Raw genomic sequence first — 26,144 nt, forward strand, 5'->3', positions numbered from 1 at the left:
TGCAGCGGTGGGTGCTGCAGGGGTCGGTGCTGCAGGGGTGGGTGCTGCAGCGGTGGGTGCTGGGGCAGGGGTGGGTGCTGCAGCGGTGGGTGCTGGGGCAGGGGTGGGTGCTGCAGGGCTGGGTGCTGCAGCGGTGGGTGCTGCAGGGGTCGGTGCTGGGGCAGGGGTGGGTGCTGGGGCAGCAGTGGGTGCTGCAGGGGTGGGTGCTGCAGGGCTGGGTGCTGCAGGGGTCGGTGCTGGGGCAGGGGTGGGTGCTGCAGGGCTGGGTGCTGCAGCGGTGGGTGCTGCAGGGGTGGGTGCTGCAGGGCTGGGTGCTGCAGGGGTCGGTGCTGGGGCAGGGGTGGGTGCCCGGCCGCGCCCCCCCGGCCCTGCAGCCCCCCCATTGCAGGAAGGCTGAGGATGGGTCCCGCCACCTTCCTGGGGCTCTGCCTGCTGGGGTGCCTGGTGCTGGCCCCCTCCCTGCCGGGTGAGACCCCCAGACTGCACCCTGAGACCCCAAAATGTGCCCTGAGATCCCAAACTGCACCCTGAGACCCCCAGACTGCACCCTGAGACCCCACATTGTGCCCTGATCCCCAAAACTGCACCCTGAGACCCCCAGACTGGACCCTGAGATCCCAAACTGCACCCCTGAAAGCCCAAAGTGCGCCCTGAGATCCCAAACTGCACCCTGATCCTCCAAACTGCGCCCTGAGATCCCAAACTGCACCCTGAGAGCCCAAAGTGCGCCCTGAGAGCCCAAAGTGCGCCCTGAGACCCCAAACTGTGCCCTGAGACTCCCGACTGCACCCCGAGACCCCCCCCGCACCCCGAGACCCTCCTGCCCACACCCTGAGACACCCCACTGTACTCTAACCCTCCAAACTGCGCCCGAGAGCCCCAAATTTCACACAGATCCCCCACCCACACTCTGAGACCCCCAAAGTGCCCCGTGCCCACCCTCTGCTTCCCACCCCCATCCCTTTGCCCCAGCCTCAGCCCCCCAAACAGGCCCGGAGGTGCCCTGACCCCCCCCAAAAGCCGCCGCAGCTGGGCTGGGGGGTGACGGTGACACCCCTGCCCCCCCCCAGGGGCTGAGGCCACCAGGTGTCCCCGGGGGTGGCTGTCCTTCGAGGGACACTGCTACGGCTACTTCGGGCAGCAGCTGAGCTGGAGGAGGGCTGAGGTGGGTGCGGGGGGCAATGGGGGGTGCCGGGGGTCCCCCCGACCCCCAGGGCCCCCCTGCAGGCGGCTGTGTCCCCAGGCGTGGTGCCAGGCCACCCGCGGGGGCCACCTGGCGTCGCTGCACAGCCCCGAGGAGCACCGGGCGCTCGCCGCCTTCCTGGCGCGGCGGCCGCGGCGCGGAGAGGACGACGAGGAGGGCGAGAAGGACAGGGACAGGGACAGGGACAGGGACAGGGACGAGGGCGTCTGGATCGGGCTGCACCGGCGGGTGGGTGCCTGAGCGAGCTGCGCCTGTCGGTACCTGTCTGCCTGTCGGTACCTGTCTGCCACACCCCGGTGTCACACCCCGGTGTCACACCCTGGTGTCCCCTGCCTGAGCCCTGCCTGTGCGCCCCAACCTGCCCCGAGCCCGCCCTGCCGCTCCTTCGTGTCTCCATGTGCCACCCCGGTGTCTGAGCCCTCCCTGCTCCTGTGTCCCCTTGTCCCCCTGTGCTGTGCCCCTGTGCCCCTGTGCCCCTGTCCCCCTGTGCTGTGCGCCTGTGCTGTGCCCCTGTGCCCTCTTGTTCCTGTGCCCCTGTGCCCCTGTGCCCCCTGTGCCCCTGTGCTGTGCCCCTGTGCCCCTGTGCCCCTGTGCCCCCTGTGCCCCTGTGCTGTGCCCCTGTGCCCCCTGTGCCCCTGTGCTGTGCCCCTGTCCCCCTGTGCCCCTGTGCCCCCTGTGCCCCTGTCCCCCTGTGCCCCTGTCCCCCTGTGCTGTGCCCCTGTGCCCCTGTGCCCCCTGTGCCCCTGTGCTGTGCCCCTGTGCCCCCTGTGCCCCTGTGCTGTGCCCCTGTCCCCCTGTGCCCCTGTGCCCCCTGTGCCCCTGTCCCCCTGTGCCCCTGTCCCCCTGTGCTGTGCCCCTGTGCCCCTGTGCCCCCTGTGCCCCTGTGCTTCCTGTGCCCCTGTGCCCCTGTGCTGTGCCCCTGTGCCCCTGTGCCCCCTGTGCCCCTGTGCCCCCTGTGCCCCCTGTGCCCCTGTGCTGTGCCCCTGTGCCCTCTTGTTCCTGTGCCCCTGTGCCCTCTGTGCCCCTGTGCTGTCCCCGTGCCCCCCGTGCCCCCTGTGCCCCTGTCCCACCTGTGCCCCTGTCCTCCTGTGCCCCCTGTGCCCCTGTGTTCCTGTGCCCCGTGTCCTTGTGCCCCTGTGCCCCTGTCCCCCTATGTCCCTGTCCCCCTGTGCCACCTATGCCACCTGTGTCCCTGTGTCCTCTGTGCCCCTATGCCCCCTGTGTCCCTGTGCCCCTGTCCCCCTGTCCCACCTGTCCTCCTGTGTCCCTGTGTCCCTGTGCCCCTGTGCCCCTGTCCCACCGGTGTCCCTGTGTCCCTGTCACAGCGCCAGGGCTGGCTCTGGGCTGACGGGTCCCCGCGGCACTACTGGGCCTGGGAGGGGGACGATGGCCCCAAGGGACATCCCTGCATCGCCCTGGAGGACTCGGCAGGTGAGGGGGGCACTGGGACCCGGGGCTGGGGACAATGGCCTGGGGACAATGGCCTGGGGACAATGGCCTGGGGACAGCCCTGTGCCACACTGGAGGACTCAGCTGGTGAGGGGACCCAAGGGTTGGGGGGGCAGGGAGGGCCAGGGAGGGGCAGGGAGGGACAGGGAGGGACAGGGCAGGACAGGAGGTGTCAGGGAGGGACTGGGGTGTCGGGGGCTCCGGGGCTGTCAGAGTGTCCCGTGTGTCCCCTGTCCCAGCCCTGGCTCGTGTCCCCGCAGGGTTCATGGCCTGGGAGGGCGAGGCCTGTGGCGAGCGCAAACCCTTCATCTGCAAATACCCGGCCTAGGGGCGCCAGGACCCCTGCGCAGCCCCCCGACTTTGGGGCCTGACCCCCACCCTGCATCCTGCCCCCGAACCCCATCCCAGACCCCAATCCCTGCTCCCAACCCCGCCCCTGTTGTGCTGCCCCCCAAATCCCACCCCCCCAATTCCACCTCCTGTCCCCCAAATCCCCGTCCCAGACCCCAATCCCTGCTCCCAGTCCTGCCCCAAATCCCACCTCCTGCCCCTGACACCCCACACTCTGTGCCCCAAACCCTGTGTCCTGCCCCCCAGATCCCAGCCCCTTGACCACCCCCAAACCCCAGCCCCCAAATCCCACCCCCAGCCCCCCCAACCTTTGGTTCTCTGCCCCCCAGCCCCACATCCTGCCCCCATCCCAAACCCTGCCCCCCAATCCCCTCCTCCCCCAAACCCCTGTCCCGCACCCCAATTCCCACCCCCCGCCCCCCCTACACGGAGACCCCCCAATAAAGTGACCGAAGCACCGGGATGTCCCCGTGTCCCTTTGCTGTGTCCGCGCCCCACGGGTGACACCAACGGGGGATGGGGACCCTCGGTTCCCCATGGGAGGTGGATGGGGGCCACGACCGGAGGTGTCCCCAGGACAGAGGTGTCCCCAAGGGAAGGGTTGTCCCCAAGGCAGCCCCCTGGGGTCTCAGCCAGTTTCTGTGTTCCCATGTCCCCCCATGTCCTTGTGTCCCCCTGTCCTCCTGTGTCCCCCATATTCCCATGTCCCCACATCCCCTGTGTCCCCCCTGTCCCCATGTCCCCTGTCACCCCTTCACCCTCTCCCTGTGTCCCCGTGCTCTTCCCATGTCCCCCCCTATGTCCCCATGTCCCCCACATGTCATTCACATCCAGGTCTCCCTGTTCCCCTGTCCCCCACTGTCCCCATGTCCCCTTCCATGTCCCCTCCTGTCCCCCTGTCCTTGTGTTCCTGTGTCTCCATGTCCCTCCTGTCCTCTCCACGAGGTCTGGGTGGGGGGGGTCATATATGGGCTTCTGGGGGTTCAGATATAGGATCCGAGGGGTGCATCCATGGGGTGCCAGGGGTGTAACCATGGGGTGTATTTTTGGGGTGTACCCATTGGGACGTACCCATGGGGTGTATTTTTGGGGTGTACCCATTGGGATGTACCCATGGGGTGTATTTTTGGGGTGTACCCATTAGGATGTATCTATGGGTTGTATTTTTAGGGTGTACTTATGGGCTGTATTTTTGGGGTGTACTCATTGGGACGTACCCATGGGGTGTATTTTTGGGGTGTACTCATTGGGATGTGTCCATGGGGGCGCCGGGGTTTATCCATGGGGTGTATTTTTGGGGTGTACCCATGGGGTGTATTTTTGAGGTGTATTTTTGGGGTGTACTTATTAGGATGTACCTATGGGTTGTATTTTTGGGATGTACCCATTGGGATGTACCCATGGGGTGTATTTTTGGGGTCTACCCATTGGGGTGTACCCATGGGGTGTATTTTTGTGGTGTATTTTTGGGGTGTACTCATTGGGATGTACCCATGGGTGTATTTTTGGGGTCTACCTATTGGGATGTGTCCATGGGGTGTATTTTTGGGGTGTACCCATTAGGATGTACCCATGGGGTGTATTTTTGGGGTGTACCTATGGGGTGTATTTTTGAGGTGTATTTTTGGGGTGTACTCATTGGAATGTACCCATGAGTGTATTTTTGGGGTCTACCCATTGGGGTGTACCCATGGGGTGTATTTTTGAGGTGTATTTTTGGGGTCTACCCATTGGGATATACCCATGGGGTGTATTTTTGGGGTGTACTCATTGGGACGTACCCATGAGGTGTATTTTTGGGGTGTATTTTTGGGATGTATCCATGGGGTGTATTTTTGGGGTGTACCCATGGGGTGTATTTTTGGGGTGTACCCATGGGATGTATTTTTGGGGTGTACTCATTGGGATGTACCCATGGGGTGTATTTTTGGGGTGTACCCATTGGGATGTACCCATGGGGTGTATTTTTGGGGTCTACCCATTGGGGTGTACCCATGGGGTGTATTTTTGTGGTGTATTTTTGGGGTGTACTCATTGGGATGTACCCATGGGTGTATTTTTGGGGTCTACCTATTGGGATGTGTCCATGGGGTGTATTTTTGGGGTGTACCCATTAGGATGTACCCATGGGGTGTATTTTTGGGGTGTACCTATGGGGTGTATTTTTGAGGTGTATTTTTGGGGTGTACTCATTGGAATGTACCCATGAGTGTATTTTTGGGGTCTACCCATTGGGGTGTACCCATGGGGTGTATTTTTGAGGTGTATTTTTGGGGTCTACCCATTGGGATATACCCATGGGGTGTATTTTTGGGGTGTACTCATTGGGACGTACCCATGAGGTGTATTTTTGGGGTGTATTTTTGGGATGTATCCATGGGGTGTATTTTTGGGGTGTACCCATGGGGTGTATTTTTGGGGTGTACCCATGGGATGTATTTTTGGGGTGTACTCATTGGGATGTACCCATGGGGTGTATTTTTGGGGTGTACCCATTGGGATGTACCCATGAGGTGTATTTTTGGGGTGTACCCATTAGGATGTACCTATGGGTTGTATTTTTAGGGTGTACTTATGGGCTGTATTTTTGGGGTGTACTCATTGGGGTGTACCCATGGGGTGTATTTTTGGGGTGTATTTTTGGGATGTACCCATGGGGTGTATTTTTGGGGTGTACCCATGGGGTGTATTTTTGGGGTGTACTCATTGGGACGTACCCATGAGGTGTATTTTTGGGGTGTATTTTTGGGATGTATCCATGGGGTGTATTTTTGGGGTGTACCCATGAGGTGTATTTTTGGGGTGTACCCATCGGGATGTACCCATGGGGGTGCCGGGGTTTATCCATGGGGCTCCCAGCGTTCCTTCCCGGCGCTGTCACTGTTGTCACCGCGGGGTGCTGAGCGCGCAGGAGGGCAAAGCGCTGGAACCCCGGGGCCGTTGTGACACCACGGCCACCCCGCCGCCGCCCGCGGCCCCGCAGAGTCCCTTGTCACCAGGGCGCCGCTGCCACCAACACGGCCATCCCCGCATGCCGGCGCCGCTGCGCTCGCCCCGGGCAGCCCCGCCGGGGGTACCCGCGCCTGCCCCCGAGGCCTCCGGCCGGGGGCCCGAGCCTGAAGCGGAGACGCCCCCAGCGGAACCCCCCATGCCGAACGACGCCTGGGTGGGCCCCTGGAGACCCCACCGGCCCCGGGGGCCCACCTCGGCCGCGTACGGCAGCCCCGGGCCCAAGTACGGGATCCCCGGCGGCATCGGTGAGTGCGGGGCCGCGGGGCCCGCGGGGGACGGGAGCCGGGGGGGCCGAGTCCCACGGAGCCCCTGCCCGCCCCCAGGCAAAGACCAGCGCAACCCCTCCGGCCGCCGAGCCCCCGCCTACACCTTCGGGATGAGGCTGGAGGGCCCCGAGGAGCCGCGCTCCCCCGGGCCCCAGTACCTGGTGCCCCCCGGCTGCACCGCCCGCGGCCCGGAGCGCGGCCCCGCCTTCACCATGAGCGGCCGCCCCCGAGAGCGCCGGGCCAGCGACACACCCGGGCCAGGTGGGTGAGAGTGAGTGGGTGAGTGAGTGTGAGTGAGTGAGTGAGTGAGTGGGTGGGTGAGTGAGTGACTGACTGACTGACTGACTGACGGACTGACTGACTGACGGACTGACTGACAGACTGAGTGACTGAGTGACTGACTGACGGACTGACGGATGGAGTGACTGACTGACGGACTGAGTGACTGACTGACGGACTGACGGACTGACGGACTGACTGACTGACGGACTGACGGACTGACTGACTGACTGACAGACTGAGTGACTGACTGACGGACGAACTGACTGACGGACGGACTGAGTGACTGACGGACTGAGTGACTGACGGACTGAGTGACTGACTGACTGACTGACGGACGGACTGACGGACTGACTGACTGACGGACTGAGTGGCCGCAGCCCCGGCGGCGGGAGCCCCGCGCGGTGCCGCAGCTGACGGGGCTGACCCCGCTGTCCCCTTGCAGCGCATTATTCCCCGGAGCAGGCAACCAGGGTGACGCTGCCCTCGGCCCCCGCCTGCTCCGTGAGGTCCCGCAGCCGCCCGGACAAACCCCAGCAGACGCCAGGTGAGACAGGGAGGGGGGCGGGACGGGACCCCCGCGTCCCCCGGGCTGGGACCCCGTCATACCCCTAGGGCTGGGCTGGGGCCCCCAACATCCCCCCTGGGCTGGGATCCCCATCACTCCCCCTGTGTTGGACTGCACTGGCATCCCCATCATTCCCCCTGTGTTGGACTGCTCTGGGATCCCCATCATTCCCCCTGGGCCAGACTGGGCTGGGATCCCCATCATTCCCCCTGTGTCGGACTGGGATCCCCCATCCCCCTGGGCCAGACTGGGCTCCCCGACATTCCCTGGTTGGTCTGACCCGCCCAGCGCCCCGGGGCTGAGCCTTCCCTCCCAGGCCGTGGGAGGGTGAAGCCCCGTGTCCCCCTGAGCCGTGTCCCCTCCCCAGGCCCTGCCACCTACCAGCTGCCACCCGTGGTGGGCCCCCGCCTGGTGCACAAGACATCGACCCCCCAATACACCATGACAGGACGAGGCCGCAGCATCTTCGACGACGATAAAAAGGTGGGGGCTGGGAGGGCCGGGGGCCTGGGGGGGCAGGGGGCTGGGGGGGCAGGTGCAAAGGGACTGGGGTGCCGGGGGACTGGGATCTGGGGTATCAGCATCCCGGGGAGGTGGGGTACCTGGAGTGTGGGGTGCCAGGGGTCTGTGGGGTTGGGGTACCATGGAGTCTGGAGTGCCACGACTGCGGGGGGCTGAGTGTGGGGTGCAGGGGCTCGGGGTACCGAGGGTGTGGGGTGTCCAGGGGGTGACGTGACCCGCCCCTGTCCCCGCAGACCCCAGGACCCAACAATTACTGCACTGTGGACACCAACCTGTACATGGCACGTGCGCCCCGCTGCACCATAGTGGGGCGGACCCGCTCCCGCCTGACCTCCAACACGCCCAGCCCCAGCGACTACTACCCCAAGCCGGTGAGCGGGGACGGGGACAGGGACAGGGCTGGGGGACAGGGACCCACAGCCTGTCACCTTCACATCGCCCCTGTCTTCCCGCAGGACCGCAAACAAGGACAGACCTTCGGTGTGCGCCACTCGGAATCCGTGGTCCCCGTGATGGACTTGCAGCTGTAGGAGAGCGGGGACGTGGGTGACGCTGTCAGCCTGTGACAAACACGAACCACAGCAGCACTCGCTCGCTCTCCTTCTGTCCCGCTGCGTCGCACGGGGACCGGGGGCTCCCCTAAAGCCACACTTGGCCCATCCCGAGGGAGACCCTGGCATGACCACGGAGAGGGACCCCATGGTGGGGTGGGACGTGCCAGGGGTGAGGGATGTGCTGCCAACGCCCTCCCTGCTCCAGTCCCATCCCATCCCACCCAGCACCTCGGGGCACGGGGGGCTCTGGACACACGGAACAGGGAGGGAACGTGCACACCAACGCCGCGCCCCGAGGACTCCCCCCACTCTGTGGGAGCTCTGGGATGGGGGGGATCCCTGGCAGGGCATCACCTGCGAGCGTCCAGGGTGAATGAGGGACCCGGGGGCCACCCCTCGTGTCACCCCCCGTGTCACCCCCGTGTCACCCCCCGCCGCGGCCTCTCCCGTGCCCCGCTCGTTACCCCGGGCTCAGAGTCCACGGCCGGAGCCGCCTCGCCGCCCGCGGGCAGCGGGCACCGGGCACGGGGCCAGGCCGGGCACGGGGCCAGGCCGGGCAGCGGGCAGGTCCCGGCAGCGCCGGGGCAGGCGCGGCCCTGCGGGCTCGGGGTGGCGGCTCTGAGCAACCGGGGCGCGGCCGTGCGGGCTCAGGTGCCATCGGCGCCACTTCGGGCTGTGACCGCTGCCACATCGCGGTGCCGGCCGTCCCAAAGCGGGGTGCCCGCTGTCCGGGGCAGGGATGGACGCCCCGACCCCTCTGCCGACCCTGATCCGCAAGAAGCGGGACGGGGAGCGCCTGGAGGACGCCGAGATCCGGAGCTTCGTGCGCGGCGTCACCGAGGGCACCGCGCAGCAGGGACAGATCGGTGCGGGCGGGAGGGACGCGGGGACAGCCCGGGAGCGGAGCGAGAGGGCAGCGGAGGGAGCGTGAGGGGCGGCACAGCCGGGAATGCGCCGAAGGGACGGGGACGGGGTGGGGAGCGCGGGCAGAGCCGGGGGGACATGGCCAGGGGAGTGACACGGGCACAGGGGAGTGACACGGGCACAGGGGACACCGGGCCAGCGGGCGGCCCCAGCAGCGGGAGGGACAGCAAGGGAAACCCCGGGATGTGCCAGGGGGTCCTGGGCTGGGGACACGGCTGGGGGGGAGAGAGGGGGACCCCAGGACGCGGCAGAGGGACACGGCCAGGGGATGTGGGTGTGTGGGGGTCCTGGGGAGGGCACTGCGGTGGCCCCGCGTGTCCCCGGGTGCCACGCAGATGGCATCTGGCTGCGGGGCACGGGTCAGGCTGGGGACAGGGGAGGGGACCGGAGAGGTGACATGCGGCCGGCCGCTGTCACCGCAGGGGCCATGCTGATGGCCATCCGGCTGCGGGGCATGGACGCGGGTGAGACGCTGGCCCTGACCCGGGCCATGGCCAGCTCTGGCCGGACGCTGGCCTGGCCGCCCGCCTGGCACGGGCTGGTGGTGGACAAGCACTCAACCGGTGGCGTTGGGGACAAGGTCAGCCTGGCCCTGGCCCCCGCGCTGGCCGCCTGCGGCTGCAAGGTGAGGGGGACCCGGGGATGGGGCGGGGACGGGGAGGTCCCCGAGCCGCATCTGTGCCTACCTGTGCCCCTCCCCAGGTGCCCATGATCAGCGGGCGCGGGCTGGGCCACACCGGGGGCACCCTGGACAAGCTGGAGGCCATTCCCGGGTTCCGTGTGTCCCAGAGCCCCGAGGAGGTGACGGACGGGGACACCACGGGCACCCTCACACCCTGCAGGAACCGGGCTCGGGGGCACCGGGCCGCCAGAGGGCTGGGGGTGACAATGGGGTGATGATGGGGTCCCACTGGGGCACCCGTCCATGGGGTGTGGGGTGCCAGTGGGGCGTCCATGGGATCCAAAGAAGGGGTGGATGCCATGGGGTACAGATGGGGTACGGGTGCCAACAGGTTGTGGGTTCTCACGGGGTCCCAAAAGGTGCAGGAGAAGATGGGGAGTGCCCTTGGGGTGCCCGTGGGTTGTGTGGGTGTCCCTGGGGTGTCCGTGCTGTGTCCGTGCTGTGTCCGTGGAGTGTCCGTGGGGTGTCCCTGGGGTGTCCATGGGGTCTTCGTGGGGTGTCCCTGGGGTGTCCATGGGGTGTCCCTGGGGTGTCCCTGGGGTGTCCATGGGGTGTCCCTGGGGTGTCCATGGTGGGGTGTCCGTGGGGTCCCACCGCACACCGGCTCCCGCAGATGCAGCACATCCTGGCGCGGGTGGGCTGCTGCATCGTGGGGCAGAGCGCGGAGCTGGTGCCCGCGGACCGGGTGCTCTACGGGCTGCGCGACGTCACGGCCACGGTGGACAGCCTGCCGCTCATCACCGGTACGGGCACGGGGCCGCGGGGCCGCGCGGGGCGCGGGAGGGGCGCAGGCAGGCGGTAACGCCCCCGCCCGCCCGCCCGGCCCAGCCTCCATCCTCAGCAAGAAGGCGGCGGAGCGGCTCTCGGCGCTGGTGCTCGATGTGAAGTTCGGGGAGGCGGCTCTGTACCCCACCCATGAGAGCGCGCGGGAGCTGGCGCGGAGCCTGGTGAGACCCCGGGGACCCCCGGGACCCCTGCCCGGCTGCCCTGCCCGCCGTCCCCTCCCGCTGTCCCCGTCCTCTGTGCCCGCCTGCTGTCCCGGGCCATTCCCGCTGTCCCTGCCTGCTGCCCCTGTCCCTGACCCTGTCCCTGGTTGTCCGTGTCCTCACGTGTCCCGTTCCTGCCCACACTGCCTGCTGTCCCTGTCCCTGCCTGTTGTCCCTTGACCCTGTCTGTTCTTCCTACTGCCCCTGCCCCTGTCCCTGTCCTTGCCCCTGTCCCTGTTCCTATCCCTGTCCCTGCTTATCCCCCATCCCTGCCCTGTCTCTGTCCCTGCCCACAGTCCCTGCCTGCTGTCCCTTGTGTCTGTTCTTCCCACTGCCCCTGCCTGTCTCTGCCCCTGTCCCTGTCTCTGTCCCTGTCCCCACGTGTCCCCACCCCTGCCCCTGTCCCTGTCTCTATCCCTGCCCACTGTCCCGGCTCCTGTCCCTATCCCTCCTTGTTCCCTATCCCTGTCCCTGTCCCTGCCCACTGTCCCCTCCTGTTGTCCCGGTCCCTGTCCATCCCTATCCCTGTCCGCTGTCCCTGTCCTTTCCCGCTGTCCCCGCCCGCTGTCCCCACCACCCCACGCGTGTCCCCGCGCAGGTGGAGGTGGGCGCACACCTGGGCATCCGCACGGCGGCCCTGCTGAGCCGCATGGAGCAGCCGCTGGGCCGCGCCGTGGGCAACGCGCTGGAGGTGCTGGAGGCGCTGCAGTGCCTGGAGGGGGGCGGCCCCCCCGACCTGCGACACCTGGTCACGGCTCTGGGTCAGTGGGTGACACGGGGGGACACGGGGGGACACGGGGAGACAAGGGAGGGGGCGGCCTGTGACACCTGGGTCACGGCTCTGGGTCAGTGGGTGACACGGGGGGACACGGGGGGACAAGGGAGGAGGCGGCCTGTGACACCTGGGTCACGGCTCTGGGTCAGTGGGTGACACGGGGGGACACGGGGGGACAAGGGAGGAGGCGGCCTGCGACACCTGGGTCACGGCTCTGGGTCAGTGGGTGACACGGGGGGACACGGGGGGACAAGGGAGGAGGCGGCCTGTGACACCTGGGTCACGGCTCTGGGTCAGTGGGTGACACGGGGGGACACGGGGGGACAAGGGAGGAGGTGGCCTGCGACACCTGAGTCACGGCTCTGGGTCAGTGGGTGACACGGGAGGGGGCGACCTGCGACACCTGGGTCACTGCCCTGGGTCAGTGGGTGACACGGGGGGGACACGGGGGGGCCAGGGTCTGCACACACGGGTCCTGTGTCCAGTCCCAATCCTGGGGTCCCCCTCACACTCTCTGTTCCCTCATGGGGTCCCTGTCCCATTCCCCTTGCCCTGGCCCCTCCTCCCTGTCCCGAGCGGGGCTGGGGGCGCAGAGTGGCAGTGGGGCAGGGTTTGGGGGCTCCCCAGGAGTGGGGGTCCCTGTGGGGGTCCCAGCCCGTGTCCCGTTTGGGGTGCAGGCGGGGTGCTGCTGTGGCAGTGCGGCATGGCCGCGGGGGCCGAGCAGGGCCGTGAGCGCCTGGCCCGGGCTCTGGACGATGGCTCGGCCCTGGGCACGTTCGAGGCCATGCTGGGGGCGCAGGGGGTGCCCCCCGACACCGCCCGGGGCCTCTGTGCCGGGACCCCCGCCCAGCGCCGCCAGCTCCTGGGCGAGGCCAAGGTCTGCGAGGAGCTGCCCGCGCTGCAGGAAGGTCAGAGGGGACCCCAGCCCAAATCCTGCACCCCAAACTCCCCACCCTCTCCTCACCCCGTGCCCCTTCAGGGGCTGAGGGTCCCCCCCATTCCCACTGCCCCCGTCCCTCGCCATCCCCTCGCCCCTGCCCGGGATGGTCAAGACTCCCCTGGATTATTGCCCCCACCCTGAGAGCCCTCATCTGCAGCCCCCTGCCCCCCATCCTCTGTGCTTGGGGGTGCCCAAACCCCCCTGCCCCACACACTGTTCCTCGAGGGTCCCTGGTTCCCAATCCCGTGTTCTGGGGGTCCTCACCTGTGCCCCTGCCCCCCATCCCTGGGCAGTTCCTGATCCCTGGGGGATGCCATATCCTGACCCGCCCGGGCTGGGGTCTCCCCATCATGTCCCTGTCTCCCCCCCTCCATGTCCCTGACACCCCCATGTCCCTGTCCCCCGCCATGTCCCTGTCTCCCCTTCATATCCCTGGCCCCCCGCCATGTCCCTGTCCCCTCTCCATGTCCCTGTCCCCCCCATGTCCCTGTCCCCTCTCCATGTCCCTGTCCCCCCCCATGTCCCTGTCCCCCTCCATGTCCCTGTCCCCCCCCATGTCCCTGTCCCCCTCCATGTCCCTGTCCCCTCTCCATGTCCCTGTCCCCCTCCATGTCCCTGTTCCTCCTCCATGTCCCTGTCCCCTCTCCATGTCCCTGTCCCCCCATGTCCCTGACCCCCACCCCCTTTGCCCAGGCTGGGTGCAGCAGGTGCGGGCGCTGCCCCTGGCGCGGGTCCTGCACCGCCTGGGCGCGGGTCGGTCGCGGGCCGGGGACCCCGTGAACCCCCGCGTGGGCGCCGAGCTGCTGGTGGGCACCGGGCAGCACCTGCGGGCAGGTGAGGGCGGCTCCCTGGAACCTCCATCGCCGCCGTGTGCCCCACGGGCATCCGCGTGTCTCCCTTCCCTCAGGCGAGCCCTGGCTGGGGTGCACTCGGGTTCGGGGGGATATCTGGGGGATCAGAGCCCCCGATGACCCCTCTGTGCCCCCCGGTTGGGGAGGATATCTGGGGGATCAGAGCCCCCGATGACCCCTCTGTGCCCCCCGGTTGGGGAGGATATCTGGGGGATCAGAGCCCCCGATGACCCCTCTGTGCCCCCCGGTTGGGAGGGATATGGGGGGATCAGAGCCCCCCGATAACCCCTCTGTGCCCCCCGGTTGAGGAGGATATGGGGGGATCAGAGCCCCCGATAACCCCTCTGTGCCCCCCGGTTGGGGAGGATATGGGGGGATCAGAGCCCCCGATAACCCCTCTGTGCCCCCCGGTTGGGGAGGATATGGGGGGATCAGAGCCCCCGATAACCCCTCTGTGCCCCCCGGTTGGGGAGGATATCTGGGAGGATCAGAGCCCCCGATAACCCCTCTGTGCCCCCGGGTTGGGGAGGATATGGGGGGATCAGAGCCCCCGATAACCCCTCCGTGTCCCTCTCCCTCAGGCGAGCCCTGGCTGCGGGTGCACCATGAGGGCACCCTGGGCGCGGAGGGCCGGCGCGAGCTGCAGGACGCGCTGTGCCTCGGCCCGGAGCCCCCCCGGGACCCGCCGCCGCTGGTGGCCGAGACCATCGTGCCCTCGGGAGCCCTGCCCGGGCCATGCCGGGACTCGCAATAAACCGCGATGATCGCGATGTCGGGGCCATGTCGCGATTCACACACACACCCACCCACGAGTCTGAAGGCTGCGGCGCGGGGCGGTGGCGCCACCTCGTGGGTGAAGGGAGGAGTGCACGAGGGCCCGGTCACGCCCCTCACATTGGCCACGCCCTTCCCGTTTGACCACGCCCCGCCCACTTAGGCAGCGCAATCTACAGTCCGGTCACGCCCCTCATATTGACCACGCCCTTTCATTTTGGCTACGCCCCGCCCACATCGGGCACGCACCTTATAGACCACGCCTCATTGCGCCGTGGCCCCGCCCCCTCCCACCGTGGCTCCGCCTCCTCCCGGTATTTCCGGTTCCGGCCGCAGCGGCGCGGGTGCTCCGGGCGGGACCGGCGGTGGACGGGGCGCGGGTGGAGGCCAGAGGTCAGCGGGGACTGCACATCTCGGGTGGAGGGAGGGCACCGGGAGCGGGGAATGAGGGGCCAGAGGGCGTTCGAGGGGCAGAGCGGGGGCCCGGGAGTAGCAGCGATCGGGATGGGGTCCCGAGGGCAGCAGGACGTGGGGTCAGGGCGCATTTGGGCTGGGGGTCCAAGGGCACGACGGGGGCAGGGGGTATTTGGGGGGCAGGGTTGGAGTCCAAGGGGATCAGGAGTGGTAGGATGAGGAGTCAGGGGGCATTTGGGTTGGAGGGCTGGGGGTCCAAGAGCAGGGGGGCACGGGGGGCAGGGTTGGGGTCCAAGGAGTGGGATAAGGGGTCAGGGGGCATTTGGGGGACAGGGTGGAAGCTCCAAGAGCAGCAGGATACCGGGTGGGGGGCAGGGGGCATTTGGGGGAAAAAGTGGAGGGTCTAAGAACATCAGAAGGGGTGGGATGAGGGGTCAGGGGATATTTGGGGGACAGCGTTGGGGTCCAAGGGCATCGGGAGGAATGGGATAAGGGGTTGGGAGGCATTTGGAGAACAGGGTTGGGGTCCAAGGGGTGGGATAAGGGGTCAGGGGGCATTTGGAAGACAGCATGGGGGCTCCAAGAGCAGCAGGATATTGAGTGGGGGGTTCAAGACCGTCAGGTGGAGTGGATTGAGAGGTCAGGGGACATTCAGGGGACAGGGTTGGGGTCCAGGAGCATCAGGAGGAGTGGGATGAGAGGTCAGGGGACATTTGGGGAGCAGACTGGGGGCTCCAAGAGCAGCAGCGTATTGAGTGGGGGGCAGGATGCGTTTGGGAGAAAGAGTAGGCATCAAGGAGCATCAGGAGAGGTGAAATGAGGAGTCAGAGGGCATTTGGGGGACAGGGTTGGGGTCAAACCCATCACGGGGCGGGGACCCCGGGGCAGCTCCCCGTGTCCCCTGACCCCCCCTTCGCCGCTCCGCACAGCCCCAGCGATGCTGCGGTCCCTGCGCCCCATCCCGCGGCTGTGCCCGCGGCTGTGCCCCCCGGGGCCGCGGCAGCCCCGGCGCCGCCTGGCCGCGCCCCCCGGCGCCGCGGGGCTCCCGCTGCGGCAGCGGCTGTGTGTGGTGGGCGCGGTGGCGGGCGCGGCGGCGGCGGGCTGGCTGTACGTGCGGCAGCAGAAGGAGCGGCAGCAGCGCTCCCGCCGCCTCCAGCAGCTCCGCCGGCTGGCGCTGGGCCAGGGCGACTTCCAGCTGCAGGACACGTCGGGGGCGGCGCGGAGCAAGGCGGATTTCCTGGGCCGCTGGGTGCTGCTCTACTTCGGCTTCACGCACTGCCCGGACGTGTGTCCCGAGGAGCTGGAGAAGCTGAGCCGCGCCGTGGAGCTGCTGGAGCGCGACCCGGCGCTGCCGCCGCTGCAGCCGCTCTTTGTCACCGTGGACCCCGAGCGCGACGACGCGGCGGCGCTGGCGCGGTACCTGCGGGACTTCCACCCGCGCCTGCAGGGCCTCACCGGCACCCCCGAGCAGGTGCGGGCCGCCGCCAACGCCTTCCGCGTCTACGTCAGCGCCGGGCCCCGCGACGACGACGGGGATTACGTGGTGGATCACTCGGTGCTCACGTTCCTCGTGGATCCCGACGGCGTTTTCCGGGACTGCTACGGCCGCTCCCGCACGGCCGAGGAGGTGGCGCGCAGCGTCAGGGGACACATGGACGCCTACGAGCCGCTGCCCCCCGCGGGAGGGCAATAAACGGCCGTGACCCCCACCCCCCCGAGTGGGGTCTGTCGTGATTTGGGAAATGGGGGAGGGACTGATGGCAACCCCCAGTGTGTCCCATGGGAGGGACAGAGCCCTGACAGCCTGCAGGGGTGGCACATGGCAGAGAGGGGACACCTGACAGCCCCCAGTGTCCCCAGGAATGGTCTGGGATGAGGGAAGTTTTGCGTGAGCAGGTGGAGTGACCCCCAGGTGTGTCTTGTGAGGGGGAGAACGTGGGTGAGCAGGTGGAGGGACCCCCACCAGCCCCACTGCCCCCCAGCAGTGTCACATGCTGGGGAGGGACCCCTGCAGCCCCCTAGGAGTGTCCCATGGGGCAGGGGGCTCTGCATAGGTGAGTGAAGTGACCCCTCCCCAAAGGGAGACCAAAGGTAGGTGGGCAGAGGGACCCCCCAGGCCCGTCCCCACGGCTGGGGGTCCCTGTGCAGGTGACTGAAGGGACCCCCCCCCAAATCCCAGTGCAGCTGTATCCTGTAACCCCCCCATGCCCATTACACCCCCCCCCAGGGAAGAGGCCTCTCCTTAGCAAAAGGGGGGGGGGTTTATTGGGGGCCAGGGTCTCTCTGGGAGGGCAGCTGGAAGTGCTGGAACCTCTCGTGCGCCGGGCGGGCCGAGAGCAGCCGCAGCCGCGCCGTGTCCAGCGCCGCCTCCAGCCCCGGCTCCTGCGCCAGCTCCACCTCCGCGTCGTTGGCCTGGGGAGGGGACAGAGGGTGGCAGGGGGGTCCTGGCACACCCAGCGACCCCCCAGGGAGCCCCCAAAGCCTTACCAGCTGCAGCGAGGCCAGCAGGTAGCGGCACACCTCGAACGGGGCCTGCCCGGCCACCAGGCTGGCCAGAGAGTGCCACCGGCCCAGCTCTGCGCAGCGCTCGGTCAGTGCCAGCCCGTAGGCGCGGACATCGAAGGGGACACGGCTCTCCTGGGGGACAGCAAGGGGACAGGGAGTGTCACCAGTCAGTGCCAGCCCGTAGGCACGGACATCGAGGGGACACGGCTCTCCTGGGGGACAGGGAGGGGACAGGGAGTGTCACCAGTCAGTGCCAGCCCCTATCCATGGACATGGAATGGGACACGGCTCTCCTGGGGGACAGCGAGGGGACAGGGAGTGTCACTGGTCAGTGCCAGCCCCTATCCATGGACATGGAATGGGACACAGCTCTCCTGGGGGACAGTGAGGGGACAGGGAGTGTCACTGGTCAGTGCCAGCCCCTATCCATGGACATGGAATGGGACACGTCTCTCCTGGGGGACAGGGAGGGGACAGGGAGGGTCACCGGTCAGTGCCAGCCCGTAGGCTCGGACATGGAACAGGGCACAGGACTCCTGCAGGTATGAGGGGACAGGGGTGGGCAGGGGGCTCAGGGGTGGAGAGAGAGGGGCAGGGGGTGCTCAAGTGTGGGCAGGGGGCTCTGGGTGTGGGCAGGGAAGGGCAGAGGGCTCAGAGTGGGTGGGTACTGGGTGTTCAGGGGTGAGCAGGGCAGTGCCAGCCCCCTGCCCAGCCGGGCAGTGCCCCCCAGGTGCCAGCCCGGCCCGGGTCCGTGCCTGCTCCTGCAGCAGCGGCTCCACGCGCTCCTCCCACTGCCGGATGCGCTGCGACAGCTCCGTCTCCTGCGCGAACTTCTGCGAGCTGGCCATGAACAGCTCCTGGGGACAGGGACAGCAATGGGGACACGTCCGAGCCTCTTGGGGACACCCTGACCCTCTGGAGTCACCCCCGGGTCCCCACACCAGCACCTACCACGTTCCTGCGCACCAGCTCCTCGTAGCCAGGTTCGGGGGGGTCTGTGGGAAAAGGGGTCACCAGAGTGGGGGACAGCACCCTGCCACCCCCCTGGGAGGGACAGGGACCCTCAGGGACAGATGGGCCAGGGAACTGGGGAGGGAAGGGTCAGCAGCTCACCCAGGTTTCCTTCCTCCAGCTCCTCTGGTGCCTCAGGCTCCATGTCCTCGTGCTCCACAAAATCATCATCATCCCCATCTGCCAGGATGGGGACACTACTCAGTGTCCCCTGAGACCCCCTCAGTGCCCCCTGAGACCCCCCCCAACCTTCTAGGACCCCCCCCAGACCCCCAGGAAGGAAAGAAAGGCTCCCCAGGCTGGGGGGATTTGGGGTTTTGGGTTCCAGCACCTGCCCCTTCATCGCTGTCGGCACCACACTCCTGGTCCAGCTCTGGCTCCGGCTCCCTCAGCAGCTCCTGGGGGGAGGAACAGCCCTGAGCCCCCCTGAGCACCCCCAGAGCATGGCAAGGGGATGCTGGAGCCCCCCAGCCTCCCAGTTTAGCCCACACCCCGCTCACCCCCCGGCTCCGGAGCTTCCTGTGCGCCGCCAGCCGCTCCTTGAACTGCCGCCAGTACAGCACCTCCAGGTCTGCAGGGGTTGGGAGCAGGGATTTGGGATGGCCCCTCTGCACCCCCCCAAAGCAGAACCCTCCCAGGCCCTTCCCCTTTGCAGGAGCTGCTGTCCATTCCCCCCAGTTTTGGGTGTCCTTCCCCTCCATGCCCTCCCCACTGCAGGATCCAGTCCCTGGTGTCCATTCCCCCCAGTTTTGGGTGTCCTTCCTCTCCATGCCCTCCCCACTGCAGGATCCAGTCCCTGGTGTCCCCAAGGACAGGGAATGTGTCCCTGCCCTTGTCCCCTCACCTGCAAAGGTGGGGCCCTTCCTCCTGCTTTTCCGTCCCTCCGTGACGTTGTTGTCTGGGGCGAGCAGATCAGGAACAATCATTGGATGGAAATTCCATGGATTTATCCAAGTTGGAAAAGCCCTCTGAGCCCATCAAGTCCCCCCCCAGCACTGCCAAGGCCACCCCTGCCCGTGTCCCCAAGTGCCACATGCACAGGACTGTTAAATCCTTCTGTTAAAGATTTTTAAATCCTTTTGGATCCCAATCCCACAGAAATCACTCACAGGCTGCAGAGAACCATCTCGTGAAATCCTGGAGCTTCCTCGGGCTCCTCCTCTTCCTCTTGCCTCCAACCACGTCATCCAGGCCGTGTGGCACCAGGAAGGGCCTCCCTGCAGGTGACACAGGTGACACCGGGTGTGCTGCCACCACCAGGGGCTGGGAAGGGGCCCCTCTGGATGTCGTGGGGCTGGAATGACCCAGTGTGGGGACAGGGACATTTGAGGATGTCCAGTGTGGCTGGGAGTGACCCCCTGTGGGGCTGGGAAGGACCTGCCATGGGGATTGGGATGTGGGGCTGGGAATGTCCCTCCATGAGGTGGGAATGTCCCCCTGTGGGAGCAGGAGTACCCCACTGTGGGACTGGGGACACTGAGGGACACATAGCCAAGAATGACCCTCCCATGGGACTGGGAAGGTCCACCATGGAGCTGGGAATATGAGGGCTATGGGGCTGGGAATGACCTTCCATGAGCTGGGAATGTCCCCCTGTGGGACTGGGAAGAACCCACCATGGGGCTGGGAAGAACCCGCTGTGGGGCTGGGGACACTGAGGGGCAGGTGGCCAGGGATGACCACCACAGGCTGTGCTGTCCCTGCTCCCCTGGAGCTGCCCAGTTTCCCCCAAAATACCTTTTCTGAAGGGCTTCTCCTCGGAGTCTCCAAAAGGGTCGAGGCTCTGCCACGGATTGGGCTCCTCCTGGCACAGGGGTGAGCATGGGCAGGGGCTCTGGGGCATCCCAGATTTGGGATCTCCCTGGCTCAGATTTGGGATCTCCCTGGCTCCAGGCCCCCCTTACCTTGCTGAGGGCTTTGGGGTCGTGGCTTGGGGCTCTCTCCCGCAGGACGTACCCCCGGGTCCGGGGCGTGCTCTGGGGGACACGGAGAGGGACAGTGAGGGACTGGGGGGCAGGGAAGGGCTGGGCTGGGGGGATCCAGGGGCCTGGGGAAGGAGCAAGGGGATCCAGGGAAGGAGCACAAGGCTCTGGGGAAGGAGTGAGGGGATCCAGGGAAGGAGCACAGGCAGCCCCCCAAGCCCCTGCCCCACACAGACCCTCTGAGCCACGATGTGTTCGTTAGGGACCGGGGTCACTTCCATGTCAGCCCCCAGGGGGGCCCCGGGAACGTCGTCGTCCTCAGGTCCTGCATCATCTGGAGGGGTGGGAATGGGCAGAGGCTGGAGAAGCTTCCAGAACCCCCCATTCCCACCCTGTCTGCCAAGGAATGCCCCCAGGAGCTTCTCCTGCCAGGGCAGGAGCAGGGAATGCTGCAGTTGGTACGTTGGAAAATCCCCCAGAGCCCAAATCCAAGCTTTTCCAGCACTGCCAGGGCCACCACTGCCCATGTCCCCAAGTGCCACATCCACAGGGATGTTAAACCCCTCCAGGGACAGGGACCTCACCCCTGTGCCAGGGCTGCACGGCCCTTTCCAGGAGGAAATTCCCCAAAATCCAGCCTGAGGCCGTTCCCTCTCCTCCTGTCCCTGTTCCCTGGGAGCCGAGCCCAGTCCTGACTGTCCCCTCCTGTCAGGGATGAATTCACTCCTCACCCTCCTCTGCAGCCTCCTGGACGGACAGAGGGACCCCAGGACACCCTGGCAGGTGCCACCCCTCACCTGCCTCCTCGCAGAAGCTCAGTGCCCTCACCAGGGCCGTGCTCGGATGCTCCGCGGGGCTGGATCCCGGAGCCGCTGCTGGGGACAGCGACAGTGAGTCCTGGCAGGGACAGCGACAGTGACACAGGCACCCCAGAGCCCCCAGTACCTGTGGCTGTCCCCAGGCGCTGCTCAAGCTGCGGGTGGGTGGGGGAGAGCCCGGCCAGCTCCAGCAGGAAGGCGCCGGAGGCGTGGGGGGTGGAGGTGTTCATGCGGAAATCCCTGCGGCTGGCCAGCACCTCGCCGCGCCGGCTGCGGGGACACGGCACGACACTGTCCCCAACCACGGCCCCTGGGCACATCCCTGGAGCGGCCTGCTCCTCCACAGATCCCAGCAGGAACTGTGTGCGTGTGCTGAGGGACCCCGGCTGGAGCAGGGGAGGGGACACGGGACAATGCCACCCAGGGGAGGGGACACAGGACAATTCTACCCAGGGGAAGGGACAAGGGAGAATTCTACCCAGGGGAGGGGACAAGGGACAATCTCACCAGGGACTGGAGCAGGGGAGGGGACACAGGACAATCCCACCCAGGGGAGGGGACAAGGGACAATGCCACCAGGGACTGGAGCAGGGGAGGGGATGTGGGACAATCCCACCCAGGGGAGGGGACAAGGGACAATCCCACCCAGGGGAGGGGACATGGGACAATCCCACCAGGGACTGGAGCAGAGGAGGGGACACTGCACAATTCCACCCAGGGGAAGGGACACAGGACAATCCCACCCAGGGGAGAGGACATGGGACAATTCCACCGGGGGAAGGGACACAGGACAATGCCATCGGGGACTGGAGCAGGGGAGGGGATATGGGACAATCTCACCAGGGACTGGAGCAGGGGAGGGGACACAGGACAATCCCACCCATGGATCCTGACTGGAGCAGGGGAGGGGACATGGGACAATCCCACCAGGGAGGGGACACAGGACAATCCCACCCAGGGATCCCGACTGGAGCAGGGGAGGGGACATGGGACAATCATATCCAGGGACTGGAGCAGAAGAGGGGACACAGGACAATCCCACCAGGGGAGGGGACACGGGACAATCCCAGGAGTGGCACCTCAGGAGGGGGTTTTCCTTCTTCTCCCCCTCTTCCGGGGGCACCAGGGACATTGGGGTGAGGGGAACGATGCTCACGGCCTGGAAAGGGACAGGGAGGTGGCAGAGAGCCTGGGAAAGGTGTCATTGTCCCCAGGGCCACCACCCCAGCTGGATGGCCCCAGGATTCACCTGGGAAAATGGTGCGGTGGAGGGGAGGAAAGAAGGGAAAAAGGAAAGGATAAAAAGCGTGATAAAAGGAAGAAAAGAAGGAAAAAGGAGAGGGAAAGGAAGGGAGAAAAGGAGGGGGAAGAGAGGGACAAAAGGAAGAAAATGAGGAAAAAGGATAGAGGAAAGGGAGGGATAAAAACAGGGATAAGAGGGAGAAAAGGAGGGGGAAAGGGAAGGATAAAAAGAAGGAATATAAGGAAAAAGGAAGGAGAAAAGGAGGAAGGAGGGATAAACAGAGGAATAAAAGAAGGGAAAGGAGAACTAAAAGGAGGCATAAAATGCAACTGGTTTCTCTTACGGCAGGCTGCTGATCCCTCCTCATGTCCACGCTGGCCTGGCTGGTTTCTGGGATGTCATCCAGGGACAGGAACTGCAGGAAAGCCCCCCCAGTGTCACCCCAGCTGGCAGGGACACCAGGGGACCCTCCTGGAGCAGGACAGGGAGCACAGAGCCTGCCTCACCTCCTCCTCCTTCTCCGTGAAGGTGGCGTCGGCATCGCGGCCGTCGGGGCCCAGGGAAGTGGGGAGCTTCTCCCTCCTAGGGAAAAATGGGCTCAGGATCCAGGGAATGGTGGCCAAGGGTCCCTCCAGCCCTGCTGTGGCTCCTCCAGGTGGGAAAATCCCCCAAAAAATAACAGGGTTTTCCCTCTCGTTCATGTCAGTGTGGAAGTCCAAAGGAGCTGGCAGCACATTCCGAAGGGATTTTCCTTTTGGAAAAGGCTCCCTCAGGCTCCTTTGGGCTCCTGAATCCCCATGAACCAGAAGGAAAACCAGCCCTGGCTTTGTGTGTTATCCCTGTGATGACATTCCTAAGCCTGGGATGCACCTCCCAGGGCAGGGATGGGAGTGGGGATGGCCCAGGATCAGGGCAGCACAGGACAGACCCAGGGCAGGGATTCTGCAGGACAAATTCTCCTCTGGGAAGGGAAAATTCTCCTCTGGGAAGGGAAATTTCCCCCTGGGAAAGGAAAATCCCACTCACTTTTTCTTGGAGATGCAGTCCAGTGTCTGGCAGACCAGCATGTACAGGTGTTCCACCTGGAAAACAGCACCTGGAGCTGGAAAAGGGGGGAGCAGCTCCTGGGAAAGCCCTTCCACCCAAGGGACTCCCCCTCTCCCATCACAGGGGTCAATTCCCTGGGGTTTGCTGCTCTTTTCCCTTTTTTCAGCCATTCCACGGCCCGACTGGGGGAAATCCCTGGAATTGGAGCAGCCTGGGACAGTGGGAGGCGTCCCTGCCCATGGTGGCACTGGATGGGCTCAGAGGTCCCTTCCCAGCCAAACCATTCCAGGAATTTGTGGTCCAAAAGCTCCAACATGCCACAATTTTGTGACAAAATAGGATTTTATATCCCACCCTGGAGAACAGCAAAATTCCTGCTGTTCCCTGGGGCTGCCAACACCTACAAAGGGATCCAGTTTCGGAAGGATGAGCTGAAATTAACAATCAATGACTTGAAGCCAAGGGGGAACTGCGGGGTGACCCCAGGGACTCGGGGTGGCTCAGGATCATGGGATGGGATGGGATGGGATGGGGCAGGTGTGAGCTCACCTTCCTGCTGTAGATGCAGGCAGAGCCCTGGATCAGCAGCGCTGCCTCCATGAAGTTCATGGTGGTTTTGCCATTGTCGAAGGAAATGCAGATCTGGTCCAGCTGGGAGGGGCAGGGCAGGGTTTGGGTTTAGCTTTTACAGAGGTGTTTGAAAAGGTTTTATTCTCTAATCAGTCTCAACGAAGGGCGAGATATAAAAGATTTAAAACTCAGCACTGTTCTACTAAAAGCTAACTTATTTTCTGGTTACAACACCTTGTAAATATTTTTCACCCTATTAGCTTCTGCCACACAATATTGCTGTTAATTCTAACACTGACCACTTGCAATTAATTATGTTAATTCTAATATTGCTGTTAATTCTAACTGGTCATTTCTATTTTCCTCCATGTGGTCTTGCTACCATGCATCTTTCCCAGTTTTAATTCTCTAAGATTAAGTTTTTTATTAAAACTTAATTAAATTAAATTTTTTTTCCTTTAAAATTCTTTTGCAAGGCCATATTTTGAAACTTGTTCCTACTTCAATCTCTCTCCCAACAATGTCATTTCTATTTTATGGCTTTAAGTCAGCACACCTTATTTCAGTGTTTGCATACAGAGGTATAAAACTGTGAGAGCTTTCTGTGAGGTTTTGGGAATTCTTTATACATCTGTTCCTCACAGGCAGGAGGAGAGGATGAGCCTGGCAGGGTCTGGGGTGCCACAGGGATGAGGGGAGGTGGCAGAGAGCCTGGGAAAGGTGTCATTGTCCCCAAGGCCACCACCCCAGCTGGATGACCCTGGGATTCACCTGGGAAAATTCACCTGGCCATGGAGGGGAGAAAAGGAGGGATAAAAATAGGGAGAAAATGAAAAAGGAGAGAGGAAAGGAGGGGGAAAGAGAGGGATAAAAGGAAGAAAAAGAGGGATAAAAAAAGGGATAAAAGGAAGAAAAAGGAGACAGGAAAGGAGGGGGAAAGGGAGGGAGAAAAGGAAAAAAAGGGAGAAAAAGAGAGAAAAGGAGGGATAAAAAGAGGGGGAAGAGACAGAGGAGTAAAAGGAAGAAAAGAAGGGATAAAAAGAGAGAGAAAAGAAGGAGAGGGATAAAATGAAGAAAAGGAAGACAAAAAGGAGAGAGAAAAAGAGGGATAAAAATAGAGAGAAAAAGAGCAGGAAAGAGAGGGATAAAAGGAAGAAGATGAAGAAAAAGGAGAAAGAAAAGGAGGGGCAGGGGACACGAGGGTGACCCTGTTACCTCCTCCAGGTACTCCCCGAGCTGGGCAGCCACGTCCACCTCCCAGTTCTTGGTGAGGTCCCGGATGGGCTGCAGCAGGTGCAGGAAGCGGGAATCCACCTCTTCCATGGTGGGATCCCCCTTGCAGACACCCCAAAAGCGGCCTGGGAGCTCCCCGCCCTCGAGGAGGGTCCCTCAGGGAATGAGTGTCCTGGGCTGCAGGGCAGGGGACAGCTCCAGGGGAAGCTCTGCAGGAATCACAGCTCGGCTGGGTGGGAACGGGGACACAGCTCAGGCAACGGGGAATTGTTTGGGCTGGAAGATCCCCACCCCAATCCCAACAGCAATCCCGATCCCAACACTCAGATCCAACCCCACTGCCAAGCCCAGTCCCGATCCTGACCCTGATCGTGATCCCAACCCCAATCCTGACCCTGACCCCAACCCCAGTCCCAGCCCTGGCCCCGATTCTCACTCTGACCGTGATCCCAATCCTGACCTGATCCTGACCCTAACTTCAGTCCCAACCCTGACCCCGACCTCAAACTCAATCCCAATCCCAATCTGGAACCCAGTCCCAGCCCTGATCCCGCTCCCCACCCTGATTCTCACCCCAATCCCATCCCCTATCCCAACCTTCACCTGACCCTGACCCCAATTCCCATCCTTAACTCTGTCCTGGTCCCGAGCCCAACCTCAATTCCAATTCCGACCCCAATTCCCATCCCAATCCCTACCCCAACTGCACTCTCAACCTCGATCCCGACTGTGATCCCAATCCCAATCCTGGTCCCCATTCCGACCTCAATCTCCACTGTGATCCCGACCTGATCCCGGTCCCCATCCAAACCTCGATCCCGACCGTGATTCCGATCCCAATCCCGGTCCCGCTCCCCATCCAAACCTCGATCCCGACCGTGATTCCGATCCCAATCCCGGTCCCGGTACCCATTCAAAGCTCAGTCCCGATCCTGATCCCGGTCCCGATTCAAACCTCAATCCCGACCGGCATTCCGACCCCGATCCCATCCCGGTCCCCATTCAAACCTCAATCCCGACCCTGATCCCGGTCCCGCTCCCCATCCAAACCTCGATCCCGATCGTGATTCTGATCCAGATCCCAATCACGGTCTCGATCCCGACCTGATCCCGGTCCCCATTCAAACCTCGGTCCCGACCGTGATCCCGATCTCAGTCCCGGTCTCCATTCAAACCTCAATCCCGATCGTGATCCCGATCTCGGTCCCGGTCCCCATTCAAACCTCAATCCCGATCGTGATCCC

General features: G+C 64.6%; 5 protein-coding genes across 5 annotated transcripts; 4 read left to right on the plus strand and 1 right to left on the minus strand.

The window, feature by feature from the left end:
• Window positions 1–399: 399 nt before the first annotated feature.
• Window positions 400–2,981, plus strand: LOC136557140 (dromaiocalcin-1-like). The gene is made up of 5 exons (XM_066550734.1): window positions 400–466; window positions 1,071–1,165; window positions 1,244–1,438; window positions 2,530–2,635; window positions 2,914–2,981. Exons 1-5 carry the CDS (start codon window positions 400–402, stop codon window positions 2,979–2,981), a joined length of 531 nt encoding a protein of 176 aa, XP_066406831.1.
• A 3,171-nt stretch (window positions 2,982–6,152) lies between these two features.
• CIMAP1B (ciliary microtubule associated protein 1B) lies at window positions 6,153–8,191 on the plus strand. The gene is made up of 6 exons (XM_066550897.1): window positions 6,153–6,261; window positions 6,340–6,543; window positions 7,007–7,108; window positions 7,497–7,612; window positions 7,885–8,022; window positions 8,107–8,191. Exons 1-6 carry the CDS (start codon window positions 6,153–6,155, stop codon window positions 8,179–8,181), a joined length of 744 nt encoding a protein of 247 aa, XP_066406994.1. The 3' UTR covers window positions 8,182–8,191.
• A 753-nt stretch (window positions 8,192–8,944) lies between these two features.
• On the plus strand, window positions 8,945–14,117 carry TYMP (thymidine phosphorylase). The gene is made up of 9 exons (XM_066550189.1): window positions 8,945–9,071; window positions 9,552–9,754; window positions 9,832–9,930; window positions 10,425–10,554; window positions 10,640–10,758; window positions 11,396–11,558; window positions 12,250–12,480; window positions 13,206–13,346; window positions 13,945–14,117. Exons 1-9 carry the CDS (start codon window positions 8,945–8,947, stop codon window positions 14,115–14,117), a joined length of 1,386 nt encoding a protein of 461 aa, XP_066406286.1.
• A 15-nt stretch (window positions 14,118–14,132) lies between these two features.
• SCO2 (synthesis of cytochrome C oxidase 2) lies at window positions 14,133–16,260 on the plus strand. Its single transcript, XM_066550736.1, has 3 exons — window positions 14,133–14,212; window positions 14,301–14,530; window positions 15,481–16,260. The coding sequence occupies exons 1-3, from the start codon at window positions 14,133–14,135 to the stop codon at window positions 16,242–16,244; spliced, it is 1,074 nt and encodes a 357-aa protein (XP_066406833.1). The 3' UTR covers window positions 16,245–16,260.
• A 553-nt stretch (window positions 16,261–16,813) lies between these two features.
• NCAPH2 (non-SMC condensin II complex subunit H2) lies at window positions 16,814–24,990 on the minus strand. Its single transcript, XM_066550188.1, has 20 exons — window positions 24,883–24,990; window positions 23,647–23,748; window positions 23,077–23,132; window positions 22,557–22,632; window positions 22,394–22,465; window positions 21,887–21,966; window positions 20,935–21,077; window positions 20,787–20,861; window positions 20,226–20,323; window positions 19,972–20,043; window positions 19,805–19,871; window positions 19,177–19,284; window positions 18,912–18,965; window positions 18,568–18,638; window positions 18,399–18,465; window positions 18,170–18,247; window positions 18,008–18,051; window positions 17,812–17,913; window positions 17,039–17,188; window positions 16,814–16,963 (listed from the first exon to the last, which is right to left on the minus strand). The coding sequence occupies exons 1-20, from the start codon at window positions 24,988–24,990 to the stop codon at window positions 16,814–16,816; spliced, it is 1,773 nt and encodes a 590-aa protein (XP_066406285.1).
• Window positions 24,991–26,144: the final 1,154 nt, after the last annotated feature.

The sequence above is a fragment of the Molothrus aeneus genome, chromosome 5 (assembly GCF_037042795.1).
Source record: "Molothrus aeneus isolate 106 chromosome 5, BPBGC_Maene_1.0, whole genome shotgun sequence".
NCBI lineage: Eukaryota > Metazoa > Chordata > Aves > Passeriformes > Icteridae > Molothrus > Molothrus aeneus.

Excerpts from the sequence above, each read along its gene's own strand:
- LOC136557140 (XM_066550734.1), top strand. The coding sequence starts at position 400 with ATGGGTCCCGCCACCTTCCTGGGGCTCTGCCTGCTGGGGTGCCTGGTG. Across the intron at positions 467-1,070 it reads GCTGGCCCCCTCCCTGCCGG|GGGCTGAGGCCACCAGGTGT; the intron begins GTGAGACCCCCA and ends GCCCCCCCCCAG. Across the intron at positions 1,166-1,243 it reads TGAGCTGGAGGAGGGCTGAG|GCGTGGTGCCAGGCCACCCG; the intron begins GTGGGTGCGGGG and ends CTGTGTCCCCAG.
- CIMAP1B (XM_066550897.1), top strand. The coding sequence starts at position 6,153 with ATGCCGAACGACGCCTGGGTGGGCCCCTGGAGACCCCACCGGCCCCGG. Across the intron at positions 6,262-6,339 it reads CGGGATCCCCGGCGGCATCG|GCAAAGACCAGCGCAACCCC; the intron begins GTGAGTGCGGGG and ends GCCCGCCCCCAG. Across the intron at positions 7,613-7,884 it reads TCTTCGACGACGATAAAAAG|ACCCCAGGACCCAACAATTA; the intron begins GTGGGGGCTGGG and ends CTGTCCCCGCAG.
- TYMP (XM_066550189.1), top strand. The coding sequence starts at position 8,945 with ATGGACGCCCCGACCCCTCTGCCGACCCTGATCCGCAAGAAGCGGGAC. Across the intron at positions 9,072-9,551 it reads CGCGCAGCAGGGACAGATCG|GGGCCATGCTGATGGCCATC; the intron begins GTGCGGGCGGGA and ends CTGTCACCGCAG. Across the intron at positions 11,559-12,249 it reads ACACCTGGTCACGGCTCTGG|GCGGGGTGCTGCTGTGGCAG; the intron begins GTCAGTGGGTGA and ends TTTGGGGTGCAG.
- SCO2 (XM_066550736.1), top strand. The coding sequence starts at position 14,133 with ATGTCGGGGCCATGTCGCGATTCACACACACACCCACCCACGAGTCTG. Across the intron at positions 14,213-14,300 it reads CGGGGCGGTGGCGCCACCTC|GCAGCGCAATCTACAGTCCG; the intron begins GTGGGTGAAGGG and ends CCGCCCACTTAG. Across the intron at positions 14,531-15,480 it reads GGCGCGGGTGGAGGCCAGAG|CCCCAGCGATGCTGCGGTCC; the intron begins GTCAGCGGGGAC and ends CGCTCCGCACAG.
- NCAPH2 (XM_066550188.1), bottom strand. The coding sequence starts at position 24,990 with ATGGAAGAGGTGGATTCCCGCTTCCTGCACCTGCTGCAGCCCATCCGG. Across the intron at positions 22,466-22,556 it reads TCACGGAGAAGGAGGAGGAG|TTCCTGTCCCTGGATGACAT; the intron begins GTGAGGCAGGCT and ends GCTTTCCTGCAG. Across the intron at positions 20,044-20,225 it reads AACACATCGTGGCTCAGAGG|AGCACGCCCCGGACCCGGGG; the intron begins GTCTGTGTGGGG and ends CGTGTCCCCCAG.